At 37.4% G+C, this 15,394-nt stretch overlaps 1 protein-coding gene across 1 annotated transcript in view; it reads right to left on the bottom strand.

Moving 5' to 3' along the window:
* Window positions 1-1,081: 1,081 nt before the first annotated feature.
* The window catches only part of LOC126378965 (protein phosphatase 1 regulatory subunit 3C), a 28,957-nt gene continuing 14,644 nt past the window's right edge, over window positions 1,082-15,394 (bottom strand). Inside the window, exon 4 of the mRNA XM_050027518.1 lies at window positions 1,082-6,957. Coding sequence (XP_049883475.1) covers window positions 6,096-6,956 — 861 coding nt within the window. The 5' untranslated portion in view covers window position 6,957 and the 3' untranslated portion in view covers window positions 1,082-6,095. The remainder of the gene's footprint in view (window positions 6,958-15,394) is intronic.

Below are 15,394 nucleotides of genomic sequence, written 5' to 3'. Positions count from 1 at the left end.
TCGATAATATAGACGTTTTTCAAGGTCAACTAATAGTTGGGTAACAGTACTGTTAGATACCGCTAGAGGCGCCACAATCGCCGCAGCAAAGATCCTGGTTTGTGATTGGATGGAGCGTATAGGTGCTTTCTCAAGTACTCTGCTATTGGTCGAAACAGACTAGCACCCTAGTCAAATGAGATACTCTTTACGAAACGTCAAAACGAAAATTTTCCATTGAATTTGTATGGAAATACAGTTCTATTCTCTCTTCTCGCTCATTTTAATTCGTAATTCAAATTATAAATATATAAAATGAGATTAATATATTTATTGTGTGAAACTTGTGTTACTTGTGTAACAGGGTGTTACACGGTAACGAATACTGAGGGGGATGATTCGGAGTTAATATCAAGTAGAATTTTCCGAAAGAATTTTGCGAAATGCAACCCCTAAGTTTATATGAAACGCGAACGAAATCGCGAATGACAGCTAGTGCTCGGAAAAGGAAAGAAATCGTGGCCTCAATTCCTGCAGACACCTCCTAATTTTATTTTAAGTTATACCCGTAATTTTCTTATACGCCGAAAAGATAAGGGACGGATGATTGACAACAGACTGTTCATTTTAAAATGAATGTACCCGGACGAATAAAATAGACCTCTCGCTGATATGCAACCCGTTTGACGTGTGCTGTCATCTTAATTCTATCGGGTTATTAGCGAATATAAGAAATTACTTTTTTTAAATTTCTGCCTAAAATTGACATGTGTTCCATAAATGTTATGCCTGTCGATTACCCGTCCCTTTCCTTTTCGGCGGATAAGACAGTGACAGGTATAGCTTAAAATAAAATTGGATGGTGTGGCCGACTCCACAAATTTCATATATTTATTTACTTACAGTCATTTTTATAGCGCAAAATTTTCACTCTTTCGAATATGTCATTCATTTAGAAATATAAAAATTCTAACAGTTCTTCAGTTCGTTCCTTTGGAGAAAAATGTATTTTTATTTCGACGGACCTATTATCCCATAGTGTCCACAGGAATCAGCCCCGTAACTTACTAAAGAAATATTTAAATTAAATTAAAACTCATCATGTTTCTAAATCATAACATTTTTATTGAAATTAATGTTAATTAAATTACATTATACAAATAATCAGTTCTTTCATTTTATACACAAAAATAAAAAGAAAAACATAATGTACAACCCCCATTTAAACTTTAAGAAAATACATTTAATTTACAAAAAATATATGCTCATTCATTATCTATAAATTACTTACATACATCAATCATTTTTCTTATATAAAAAAATGGAATTATAAAAAATCTAGCCGATTGAAAAAATATAATTACAAAAACATAATATTACACAAACATTTTTGTTTTAAACAAAAACGTTGTATATACTTACGTCTTACTTACGATTAAAAAATCAGTAAAATACTTTTTTAATTATTCTAATGACAATTAAAAAAATGTTTACTTGAAAAATATTATTTTATTTCTAGATAGGACATTTATATACTCTTCTATGTCCTTATATCTCTTTTAAGTCGACCTTACATTAAGAAAAAGTTTGGGAATATTTTTTCATTTCTATTTTTAAAACTTATATAATATGGATGGACATAAACATTATAATAATCACCTACATAGGCGTGTGTTCCACTTACATATTTCTACAGTAAATATTAAAAAATATATCAATATCATAACAATTAATTATAAGCAAAAAAGTGAATTCGGGATCATCCGTATTCGACTCCTAACTAATTACATAAATATGGTCATTTCTTCAATATTTCATTGGTGACTAACAAAATTACCTTAAGCTGCCATTATTGTGTACATTTGGCAGATATTCATCACAAAAGTGACATTTATCCCTTTTTAATGGCTAAGCCTGGAATAATATAACGTAGGCATTATTTGGCACTTAACAAAATTTTCATTTAGTATGTAAGTAAGTATTTTTATTACCTAAAAAGTATTTACGAATGACAAAATTTAATTATTATCAAGATTCTAGAAAATATATAATAATATTTATCAAATGAATAAATTCGAGGGGAACATGTATGACTAGAAAAAGGCGAATATAAATTCTGTAATTCGTAAATTACTTTTTCATTATTTAAATTATTTTTTATAAGTATTAATTTAATTTCAATCATTTCGAATAAAATTATTACATTTTCATCTTGCTATTTCATTTTTAATAATTATTTTTAATATAATATTTGTTTTATATTTATAACTATTTAACATCATTTTAGAATTACGATTCCATGTAAGTATATTGATTTTCAATTAAAAAACTTTAATTATAAACTCTTTTACACATAAAAAAATCTAATTATGATTCAAAATAGTATTCAACATTGGCCCAACTAGGCAGTTAAAAATGTAGTCATTATAAATACCCATTTACTCTTTCCATTAAAATTTCCCCATTATTTATATCATCATAAGCATTTACGTACAATCATGAGCAATATCATGTACCCATTTTAGAACCCTGTCGCACTATCATATTTGACATTTAATGAGACTTACAGTTAAATTGGTCAAAAATTTAATGTGACATGGTTTCAAAGTGTATACATATCAGTAGTCGACCGTACAAGTATGTGTCATTGGCTTGTTTTATGACTTTTGTATGGATGTAATGTAATTTGTATGGATACTTGCATCATACACATTCAGGTTTAAAATATAGTCCACGGAAGACCGCAGCTGCGGCGCTACCGTCATTATTATGATTATGGATAAATACTAGAAGCTCCAATGTAGGTTTAAGTGTTCCTAAATTTTGTCAGTTCTCCATACTGTTCAGCTAAGGCGACCCCGCCGACCCCTAAATAACCTAACCCACCATTGAAAAAGACTGCCATAAATAAACCACCTACGTTATCCTCTAGTGTCATATCCACACGATGTTTATCCGAACTAAAAATAAAATAATTGAATAAGTTCCAAGGAATTCCATCGTGCCACACCATTTTCTAAATACATCTTGGCTTTCCTCCATAGATACGTCATTACGACGCAGTTCCAATGACGTATACAGCCATTGTGATGTAAGCGACTGCAGCTAAGGGGGTGGACAAAACACACCTTAAAATCGGACAAATCCTGTGCGTTTAGTGAAGTTATAGTTATGGCTTGTGTAACGTAGACCGCAATGACGTATTTGACATGTTTACGGTTTTTGTTTTTGACGTGACTTATTGTAGATATGCCGCAGATGGCATTAACTACTTGGCCGGACAAATGGGGAGCGCTGAAGGCTCTCACCCGGTACAACGTTTAAGACAACAGGCCTGAGGGTGCCCAGTTGGGCGCGAACCTCGGCTCAGGGCGTCGTCTAGGCGGAAAAATATGTGAAGGAATTAATCGACCCTAGTGGGTCGATAGCGATAAGCGCTGATTGAGGGGATGTTTAATGCTAATGGGGTGGGTAGCACACACTGTATTTTTTGACGTAATATACAGGCTGTTAGTGACATGATAACGAATACTGAGGAGGATGATTCCGAGTTAATTTCAAGTGGATTTTTCCGTCGCAAAATTCATGTTTTTTTTTAGTTTTTTAAATTATTTTCAATTCTATACTTTTGCGTTGGTAAATTCCACTCGATACTAACTCAGAATAATGAGCTGAATCTACCCCCTGAGTAATAGTAACGAATACTGAGGGGATGATTCTGAGTTAATTTCAAGTGGAATTTTCCGTCGCAATTCATTATATTTTTGTTTTTTTAAATTATTTTCAATTCTATACTTTTGCTTTGGTAAACTCCACTTGATACTAACTCAGAATAATGAGCTGAATCATCCCCCTGAGTACTAGTTACGATGTCACTTACACCGGTACAAGTACATACAAGTACAGTCATGAGCAATATCATGTACCCACTTTAGAACCCTGTCGCACTATCATATTTGACATTTAATGAGGCTTGCGGTTTAATTTGTCAAAAATGATAATGTGAAATGGTTTCAAAGTGTATACATATTAGTACTCGTGACCGTACGTATGACACTAACACTAAAACCCTGTATTTTTTACTTTTTTCAACTCATATTTAACCATAAAAGATATAGACAACTGATAAAAAAATATGCACACAATAATTTAAGCATTTATTGATTTGAATATAAAACATATGTTTCTCAATAAATGCGTATTACTGATTAGTTTGCTCAGAAATACAGGGTGTTAGTGACATCGTAACGAAAACTTTGAGGGATGATTCAGCTGATTATTCTGAGTTAATATCAAGTGGAATTTTCCATTGCAAAAGTATAGAATTGAAAATAATTTAAAAAAACTAAAAAAATAACATGAATTTTGCGGCGGAAAATTCCACTTGATATTAACTCAGAATCATGGTCTGAATCATCCCTCTGAGTATTCGTTACGATGTCACTAACACCCAGTATATTATTTATGACAGCCAACACGTTATAGACATTTATTTTGCTAATCTTCACGCCACGTCCTTTACAGGGTGCACTAAACACCTCGTTTTACGCAGACACTACATTGACGTTATCGTACACGTGCATCTGCGTGTGACGTCTGACGCAATACGATTGGAGACTAAAGTAAGACCGAGGGGGTGAGGTAAACCTAGCTCGGCTCTGGTGGGGAGCGGAGAGTTGCCGTTATTCCTTATTCAATGGCGCCGAGAAAATCTCTTGACATTTATAATTCTTATATACGTTTGTATGTTACTAAATTCCTAAACGACTAGACTGATTTTGATGAGTTTTGGGGCTAAGGTTTAGAATTAAAATTGAACCTGGCCGCTAGCGCGATTCGACAGATCCATAGAATCACGCCTGTATCCCCAAAGGGGTCGGCAGAGGTACATAGTATTACATCTACTGCAGCTTTGGCCTTAGCCAATCAGGTTTAGTATTTAATGGCCACGATTCCTGCAGACACCTAATTTTATTTTAAATTATACCTGTCATTTTCTTATTAAAAAGAAAGGGACGATTGATCGACAACTGTTAATTTTAAAATGAAAGAATAACCCGGGTGAATGAAATAGCCATCTCGTTCATATGCAATCCGTTTGACGTGTGCTGTCAACTTAATTGTGTCGGTTTAGTGGCCAATATAAAACTTTGCCTAAATCGAAGCGTGTTCCATAAATTTTATGCTTGTCGATTACCCGTCCCTTTCCTTTTCGGCGGATAAGAAAATGACAGATATAACTTAAAGTAAAATTAGATGGTATTTACAGGAATTAGCACCAATAACCAATTAAAAATAAGAAATATAACATGTTCACACTGGTCAGACGATGGCGTGATAACCAAATACAGAAATCATGACATTGCCAGTCGACCTCATAAAACAAGACAAGCTTTCAACTTTTTAAATGTTTATTTTTGTCTTAAACACCTACACAGCACGATAGTACATTTATGCGCAAACTAATTTTATCTATATTGTGTGCATATTTTTGTTGAAATGTTTATTATAGTTGAGTCGTATTCGTTGATAACAAATGTTCATACACAGATGTGTATGGTCACGAGCATTAATATGTATACACTTTGGTACCATGTCACATTAACTTTTTTGACAAATTGAACTGTAAGTCTCACTAAATGTCAAATATGTTAGTGCGACAGAGTCCTAAAGTAGGTACATTATATTGCTCATGACTGTACCTATAAGACATTTTAATTAGGATATTTCTTTTTAAAATTGTTCTTTCTTGTACTCTGGTCTTACCTGCCTAAAGGTTATGTAACAAAGCTCTTTTCACATAAGTTTTGCGCCTCTTAACCACCGAAACCATTTCTGAGAACAACGCACTACCGTTCATACGACAATGAAAAATTTCCATCTTCATTAATATAAATTAAACTATTTATTTAAATTTATGCAAGAACTTACCATCAGACCAAAAATTTCAAATCAGGTACTAATTCGAGCACAGCATTTAACACCTGGAATCCGGGCGAATCCAATTCAGAGGAATCTTCAAATTCAAATTCAAGAATTTTAAAATTCAAATTCAAGAACTTTCAAATTCAAATTCAAGAATTATCAAATTCAAATTCAAGAATTCCAAATTCCGTTCACCAGTAGGGAGTGTTGCCGTTGAGGTCTGCGCGAGCTGTCCAGGAGTTGCCATACTTTATCCTCGCGCAGGAGACAGCTGGGGCCTTTCTGACTGATGATTTTTCCACCGTGTAGTTGCTCCCGTTGTTGCTATCCCAATGCTCCTCCCCTTTGCATCGGAAGCAGACGCAGAAGTCCAGCCTTCTGGAATGTATTGGGAGCTGGATTCTGAACCCGAATGTATCGTACAGCGACTGACCGTTACTGCCCAAAGGACCTGATTCCACAAACGCGCAGTACGTATCCTCACTTGTACTCCAGCCATCAGAAGACGCTCTGACGAAGACCTCCTTGGAAAAGTCCAAGTTTTTCACTTTAACCGTACCATCTAAAGCACCTTCACTGTGTTTCACTATCACATTCTCCAAGGCAACACATTCCTCTGTTATTCTCCTGCGAAACTCCAAATAATCCGATGCTGGTTGCACGAAACGGCATTCCCAAAGGTCTACCACCGGTTGGGGCGGTGGTTTCCGCTCTAATGGTGGGCTGGCGACGATTTTCAAAGCCCAGTAAGGAGGCACGTGGGACGGTTCAGTCATGAACCTCACTTGCTCCAGCGCGTAGCCTTTGTCGTCAGCGAAGACAACATGCTTCCTTTTCTTATCGTCTCCCTTTATGCAGGATCGAGGGGCGGACTTCAAAGTTAGTTGCACAGGTTTCAATGTAGCCAGACACGGGGCTGAGTATCCTCTGGATGTAAGCTTGGTCGGTCTTCTGATTGTCGGCGTGTGCGTGTAGTCCGACAGGAACCCGGCCGGCGGACTGTGCCCGTAGAACATTGGTTCCGATGACAACATGTCGATCGCAGCACACATTCTGCAACGAAACACACGTGCGTTCACTTCGAGAGCTGGACAAGAACTAAACAGAATTTATCGCTCCGACGCCTTTTATAGACGGCGCAGGCGCCACGCGCTGATATGAATAAATGTAGGGCGACAATGAAGTTTATTTGCGTTTGGATTTTTGTTTAATTGGGACTGCGACGTTCATATTATAGGTCATGGACGGGAGTGCAAATAAATTTTACGATTTTAAGAAATTTTTTTATGGAATTTCGCGAATGTTCTCAAACGGTTTTTATGACATGTGTAAATGTCGTTGTTAATAATGTTATTTTCAGTTTACGAATAAGAAAGTAGCGACCTATTTTTGTTTCAATGAAGGAGGAAAGTTTTTGAAAGTGTTAAATTTATTTTCGTTGAATGAGGAAAATTTGTTTTTAAAAACAGTCATTCATCTTCTTCTTCTATCGTGTGGGTTGTGAGGTGGAGTACCAACCTCATCAACTCTGGTGTCAGGGTTATTATAAAGCCGCCAAAGGCCCCTGACATGGCTCATATAACAACTACTTACTTACATCAGTAAGTAGCAACTGGGACCAACGGCTTAACGTACCTTCCGAAGCACGGAATCATCTTACTTTTTCAGACAATTAGGTGATTCAAGCCTGATAAGTCCCTACCAAACTTAGGACAGTCTCACCATAGCTGTTGACAACGGCTTAACGTACCCTCCGAAGCACGGAATCATCTTACTTTTTTTTTAAATCGGGTGATTTAAGACTAAAAAGTCCTTACCAAAGAAAGGAGAGTCTCACAAAGTGATTTTGACAATGCATTTATAATATAAGTGTGTATAATAAACTCAAACATATCTATATTCAATACATATATTTGTTATATTTTGAATTTTGTTTCTCCAACTAACATAGGATATGTATAGTAGACGACAGGTCGACATGGCAATTCTCTAGTGACGTGACGTTTTCAATATCGATATATTTTTATTATGTATGTAACAAAATGTGAATAAAATAATACCACGTTTTCATTTAAGTTAATATTTATTTATCTGAATCATCTAACGTTAATTTTATTTCTAAAACATTATTCTTAGTTTTCAATAATATGTAAAAAAATAAAATATGTAAAATATGTATATGTAAAATATACTTGCTATATTTATAATTTTGATTGACCATAAATATTTAGATTAGATTTCTTTTAAATCTATTGTTTTTCTTTTGTGTTAATGTTAATTTCTAATTCAATAAATTATGTGAGCGAGATTATAATCGATAAACGCGGTCGATACGGACTCGTGCGACACTAAGACTAAGACGCCGCGGGGACTGTGCGGGTGTGCGGGGCGACCCCGCCTCCGCGGCTCACCTCATGCCCCGATTGCCATGTCGACCTGTCGTCAACAGTAGTTAATTGTTACTAACTAATACGGATTTGAGGAGCTCGGTGGCGCAGCGGTTAGTGCGCTCGGTCTGCGATTGTTGAAGTAAAGCAACTTTCGCAAAGGCCGGTCATAGGATGGGCCGGACAAAAAAAAAGTTTTCATCTCGAGCTCCTCCGTGCTTCGGAAGGAACGTTAAGCCGTTGGTCCCGGCTGCATTAGCAGTCGTTAATAACCACCAATCCGCACTGGGCCCGCGTGGTGGTTTAAGGCCCGATCTCCCTATCCATCCATAGGGTAGGCCCGTGCTCCAGCAGTGGGGACGTTAATGGGCTGATGACGAACTAATACGGACCCATAGTGTGTAATAAATGATTGAATTGAATAGGTAACATAGTTACACTTTGAATCGTATTTTTTACATAAGTAAATATTATATTTCTTCGCCTCATCCGCCTAAAACTACTGCAGCTTCTCAACCTGTACAGCCGAGGAAAAGTAGCTACAAGAACTTCAGCACAGGGCCCTATGCATTCTTAAAAAAAAAAAGTATGGATAGGACTGTCCACAAACAGTCGCGCGCATACCCGCCCTACACAGCACGCTGTAGATCAGTGTATGTGCGCAGGCGCTTCGAGCGTGATCGCCCCGGCTGTCGACTGATTGTTTTTATTTGCGCATGTGTGAGTTAATGGCGTGAATGGCGCGTGGTTGTGTGGTGTGGTATTTTGGCGGCTGGTGGGATTATGTATGGTCAGGGAAATCACGCTATGGGGTAAAAATAGGTATCGCGGCCGTTGGGCTCGCGATTGGAGGTCCCGGGTTCGAATCCGTTTGGTTAGGTCATTACAGGCTGATCACCTGATTGACCGAAAGATGATCCGTGCTTCGGAAGGCGAGTTAAGCTGTTGGTCCCGGTTACTACTTACTGATGAAAGTACGTAGTCGTTACACGAGTCATGTCGGGGACCTTTGGCGGCTCAATAGAAACCTTGACACTAGGGTTGATGAGGTTTGGTAATCCACCTCATTGATTGCGGATAATTTTTTTTTTAATTATTCTCGTTTCTTTACTCCACTAACTAGTAGATTTCAGCTCGCTGCGGGTCTTATCACTTTCAGACCACGTTCTGAGCATGCATGACAAGTGTCATTTTTTTTTATACCGGGTGAGAGGGTTCTTGCAATAATTGAGAGAAGATAGGAATTTGAACTCGCGACTCTTAAGATCATCATCGTTTAAAAAAAGAAGTCACTGTCTGGTTTTCAAAGGCAAATAAAGAGTATTTCTATTAATTTAAATAGTCTAGGCTATGGCATTATGCTGAGGTGGAACCGTTTCGGCATACATTCATAACTGTATTATTTTATGTTAATTATGTTAAAACAATAAGTATGTCGAATAAATATTTTTCTTTCCTTCTTTCTTTCTTCTATCCATTTTTGTCTATCAAGGGCCATTTCTTTCACTTCCTTATAAGACACGACGTTCGCCTTTTCTTTAACCTTCCCCTTCGTCTCTTTCCTCATACATCACACATCACACCAAACATCATAGAAGGGAAGTTATAAGGAACTCTTAAGCTAACCTAACAAATGCCACAAAAAAAAATCAGCAGAAATCAGAATCATTTATTCAACGTAGTTATCATGGATAAACTTGTTGAAGGTCAATGTAACATTTTTGAATTTACGTCATTTCGCAAGGTGTTATGGCTGAGGAGAAGAAATGACAAGAAACTGCAACAGCAACACATCTTTTAAAAACCAATGAGAATATACATTACAAGTTATTTAATAACTAGAGGAACACATTCAATACCAGACATTTTTATCATTTAGGTAGTCATTAAGCTTTTTTTTAATAAGCTTTTTTACATAAAGTAAGCTTCACATGAGCTTTAAATTTATTTTCTGACAAATTTAAAATATTATCTGGTATTTTATTGTAAAAACGTATACATAACCCCAAAAAAGATGAATTTAATTTACTTAATCTAGAATTTTGAATAGCAATTTTATGTTTATTTCTTGTATTGTAAGTATGCCTTTCACAGTTTCTCGGAAGGAGAGATACATTTTTACGTACATACATAATGTTTTCATATATATATTGACTTGCGACCGTCAGTATATTTATTTCTTTAAACATATAAACAATAGGAAAGGTAAAATACTCGTATTACTAATGTGAAAAACCTTAGAACAAAAGGAAAATTATACAGTGGTCTAGCGAAGTTGAAACGTCAAACAAAAGACGTGATGACGCATTTATGCGTTTCATGATTGCTTCTCTTGCTTCCTACACATTCTTCAATCGCTTCATACACGCACGCCGGTTTAGAGTAGATCGCACTGAACCTTTTCTAAGGGCATCTCCAATTTGGTGAATCTACAAAGACCAAAAGTTCAGTTATTGAACCCAGCGAAAACAGTGGGGAAAATATGAACCATTTTTTTTACCGTTGATGGGTTTGCCTTGGCCCCGGACTTTCCCGAAGGTATTGACGAGGCCTAAGATGGTGCCACCAGAAGGTACCTTTTCACTCTGACCTTGAAAGCACCCGGGTTATATGCATTAGTTGTCATAATTAATATAAAATTAAAATTAATCGCTTTAAGCGATAACGTCGCCATTTGCCATGTACTTAGGTAAGAGACTTTTTGTAATTATTTCTTTTTATTTTGGTGCAATAAAGTGTATTTGTATTGTATTAATATACAATATAAAATGTATGTTTTTGTAGGTGTTTTTGGTCTATTACAGAAACGACATGTAACCAGGAGGTCTTAAGTGCAACCAGTTAATTTATTACTTTGCAAGAAACTGATTGGACTTTTGTAGCTTATCGTACGTCCTTCTAGGTCTTCCTCAGCCAGCCCTACCACCAACCTTCGCTTTGTATACCGCTTTCGTAATCCTATTACATTTTTTAAAATTGACTTCTGTCTCACCTGATGGTAAGTGACGATGTGGTCTAGGGGGATCACGCTTACCCAGCAAATGGTGTTAATTCCTGTAAATACCATCTAATTTTATTTTAAGTTATATCTGTCATTTTCTTATCCGCCGAAAAGGAAAGGGACGGGTAATCGACAAGCATAAAATTTATGGAATACACGTCAATTTTAAGCACAAATCTAAACCAAGCGTCTAAAAATTTTACATCCGTCAATAACCCGACACAGTTAAGTAGACAGCACGTCAAACGGATTGCATACCAGGGACGTACCTTTTGATTCGCCCGGGTTATTCATTCATTTACTCATTCTTCCTAAAATTAAGAGCTGTGAATCATCTGTCCCTTTCCTTTTCGACGGATATGAAAATGACGGATATAACTTAAAATAAAATTAGGCGGTGTCTGCAGGAATCGGGGCCAATGCCTATTCATACTTATCTTAACACAGACATCATAATCACCCTAGCGTTTTCACAGGGTACGTAGGTTCAGTTTTTACAGAGGCGACTGCCTGTCTGGCCTTCCAACCCGCGAAGGGAAAACCAACCCAATACAGAATAGGTAACTGGAACCTGACAGAGGGCAGCAGTAACTGTCAGTACTATTCAGAGGCTACTGAGTAGCTGTTGGTCCCGGTTACTACTTACTGATGTAAGTAAGTAGTCGTTACATGAGCCATGTCAGGGGCCTTTGGCGGCTCAATAGCAACCCTGACACCAGGGTTGATAATCCAGCTCACAACCCACACGATAGAAGAAGACTGAAATAGACTACTCTGGGCGCCATCAAACTCGCGTCAGACAGAGTACTGCGGGGTGGAAGGCAAGAGCGAAACCATTGCCCTATTTTTCCCTAAAACAGTAGCATGGAGAATGCTACACCGACAAGAGCGTGGCTCTTAAATCAATGATGATGACATGTTAGGTGACATACCTCCGAAACGCATTTCTCGGGAATGTGGGTTTCTTCACGATGTTTTCCTTCACAGCTGAGCACGTAAACGTGTATTTGAAACTCAACGGTTTAGGCCCGTATTGGGATTCAAACCTGCGACCTCACAGTGAGAGATAGCGTTCTTCCAACTGAGCTATCACGGCTCGGCTATATAGGCTGTTTACACGTTAAAAATAACCTCACCGACCTTACCCAAAGTTGAATCAATGTCAAAATCAAATGAAGGCAGTCCACTTATCTGACATGTTTAAAACTTCGATAATTATTTTATAGGAAACGAAAAATAAGCGTAAATCCAGTTCCGTGTTCACTATCACGCCCATATTCCCTATTGAGTCGGACACAGACACAACACGTACAAACATCTCTACTATTTTCCACAAGGGATTGCGTGGGCTGGCGATGATTATTTTGCATGGGCTGTGAAATGGTTTATTTAAGCCGCCAAAGGCCCCTGACATGGCTAATGTAACGACTAAGTACTTACATCAGTAAGTTACTACTAACGGCGTCCGTGGTCCACTGGATGAGCGCTGGGCTCACGATCCGGAGGTCCCGGGTTCGAATCCCGGTGGGGACATATCACAAAAATCACTTTGTGATCCCTAGTTTGGTTAAGACATTACAGGCCGATCACCTGATTGTACAAAAGTAAGATGATCCATGCTTAGCGCTTATTATCTCTCACGTCTGTCTGGCGTGATATTCACATTCAAATATTATGCCTATCTCTATATCTGATATTGTCTGGTTTATATCTACGTAATCCAAGTGGTAACTGCGTTTTTATCATATTGTCTGGCGGGTAGCGATAAGCATGAACCGCCTTAAATATGCATCTTCTCTCGTGTGGGGTTATGAGGTTAGTGGCCGCTAAACACCCCTCCCGACGACCCGATTACTCTAGCCATAGAGGCAGCCAATCAGCCCGCGACACCAAACACTTCCTGATACTATTAAAAATGAAACCAACGAAAATTGTTTCATAAAATAACTAAAGCTGCTACTTATCACTAAAAGCTATTACACAGTTAATGAGTATATAAATGATAAATTAAAATGAATATTCTTAATAACATTTTATAAATCAAATTATTGTAAACATATAAAACAATACTTCAAATATAAGTGCAATAATATTGTTAAAATATAGTATGATAAATATAAATTATATCACTGACTAATAATTAAGTATGTTCGGGCGGTTCGATAGTAACCCTGACACCAGGGTTGATGGGGTTGGTAATCCACCTCACAACCCACACTATAGAAGAAGAAACTAAAGTCACTATGGTCAGGACTACACACTGACTTGCCTCTCAAAGGGAGCAGCGGTTCGAATCCCTGTACCGGACTTGCTCCATCATCATCAGCCCACTAACGTCCCCACTGCTGGGGCACGGGCCTTCCCTATGGATGGATAGGGAGATCGGGCCTTAAACCATCACGCGGGCCCAGTGCGGATTGATGGTTATTAACGACTGCTAATGCAGCCGGGAAGCACGGAGGAGCTCGAGATAAAAACTTTTTTTTTGTGGTCACCCATCCTATGACCGGCCTTTGCGAAAGTTGCTTAACCTCAACAATCGCAGACCGAGCGCGTTTACCGCTGCGCCACCGAGCTCCGCAACTTGCTCCAATGAGTCACTAATTTATTTTAAGTGCAGTTAGACGGCGATACGGCCTATCATGTTGGTCTAACAAAAAGCTTGGTGTAGGTGGCTCTGACTACCCCAATTAGGACATAGTCGTGAGCAATGTAATGACGCAGCTTCACGCACAAAAATACAGTCTAGTATCTATCTAGTCCTTATCAGTTCGCAATTGTATTAAACATTATCATGGAAAGCTAGGGTTACCATCTCTAAAATTTGGAAAACAGGACAAGACGCGTGAAATCCCGGATTTATTCCGAAAACCGGACATGTCAACAAATCTTTTAAACATATTCAATGTAATAAAAAACAGTTGAAAATGTCATAATTTTTTTAATATTTTTTGGGGTTCAGCTGAAAATCAGCGTTGTGGCACTCCCTCAATGTAGGAGTGTCACAACATCTTGCTGAGCTGACGTCCCTTTTTAGAGATAAGGTTTAAATTCATTGTTGACATTCAGAATTTGCCTTTCAACTGTTTTAAGACAGTAGTTAAACAAAAACTTTACAAAAAAGGTTACTATAAAGTTAGTGATTATTTAGAAGATATGAATGCATGGGATTAACTGTCTGAGAACTGATATTAGGCAGCTAAATTACTCAATTGTATACCAATATTTTATGTTTCGACTTTAAGGCCCTGTGCCGAGGTTTTTGGATTTTAAGGCCCTGTGCCGAGGTTTTTCTTGCAGCTTCTTTTCCCCGGCTATACAGGTTGTGAGAAGCTGCAGTAGTTTTAGGCGGATAAGACGTTCGTTATGTAAAATTGACGATTCAAAGTGTAACTATGTTACCTACTGAATAAAGATATTTTTGAATTTTGTTTTGTTCATTTTTCTATTGTGTGTACCACCTACTTGTTTCTAAAATAAATGTTTCTCTTTCTTTCTTTCTTTAAATCACCTTTTTTATTCATTCATTATTTTAACAAAACAGAATCATATCGAACCTTAACCTTATGGTTGTCTGGAAGAAATCGCTTTAAGCGATAAGGCCGCCATTTGCCATTTAGTTAAAGAGTGTTATTGTAATTATTTCTTTTTATTTTGGTGCATGAAGCGATCGATGAATGTGGAGGAAGCAAGAGAAGTGTGTCAGGATCGAAGCAAATGGAATTCTATAGTCTCTGCTTACCCCGGTGGGAAATTGGCGTGAGTTTATGTATGTATGTATGTATTTTGGTGCAATAAAGTGTATTTGTATTGTATTGTAATCATATTACAATTTGTTACAAATTGTTTTGATCGTGGTATACGTGTCTCGCGGGCGGCCCAATTATTTTTTTTAGTTACTTATATACATACATACATAAACTCACGCCCGTTATCCCTAATGGGGTGGGCAGAGCCACAAGTAATCAAAGACAACTTGCAGCCACTGTTGATACGATGTCGTAAGCTGGATATGATGAACCTTATGGTGATAAGGGATCAGCCTATCGCCCATAACAATAGTCCATCATGTTAGAGGACACAATCCCTCTGTCGGTTGGTT

The sequence above is a fragment of the Pectinophora gossypiella genome, chromosome 27 (assembly GCF_024362695.1).
Source record: "Pectinophora gossypiella chromosome 27, ilPecGoss1.1, whole genome shotgun sequence".
NCBI lineage: Eukaryota > Metazoa > Arthropoda > Insecta > Lepidoptera > Gelechiidae > Pectinophora > Pectinophora gossypiella.
The sequence above is the reverse complement of the archived record's forward strand: the minus strand, read 5'-3'. Positions and strand labels throughout refer to the sequence as shown.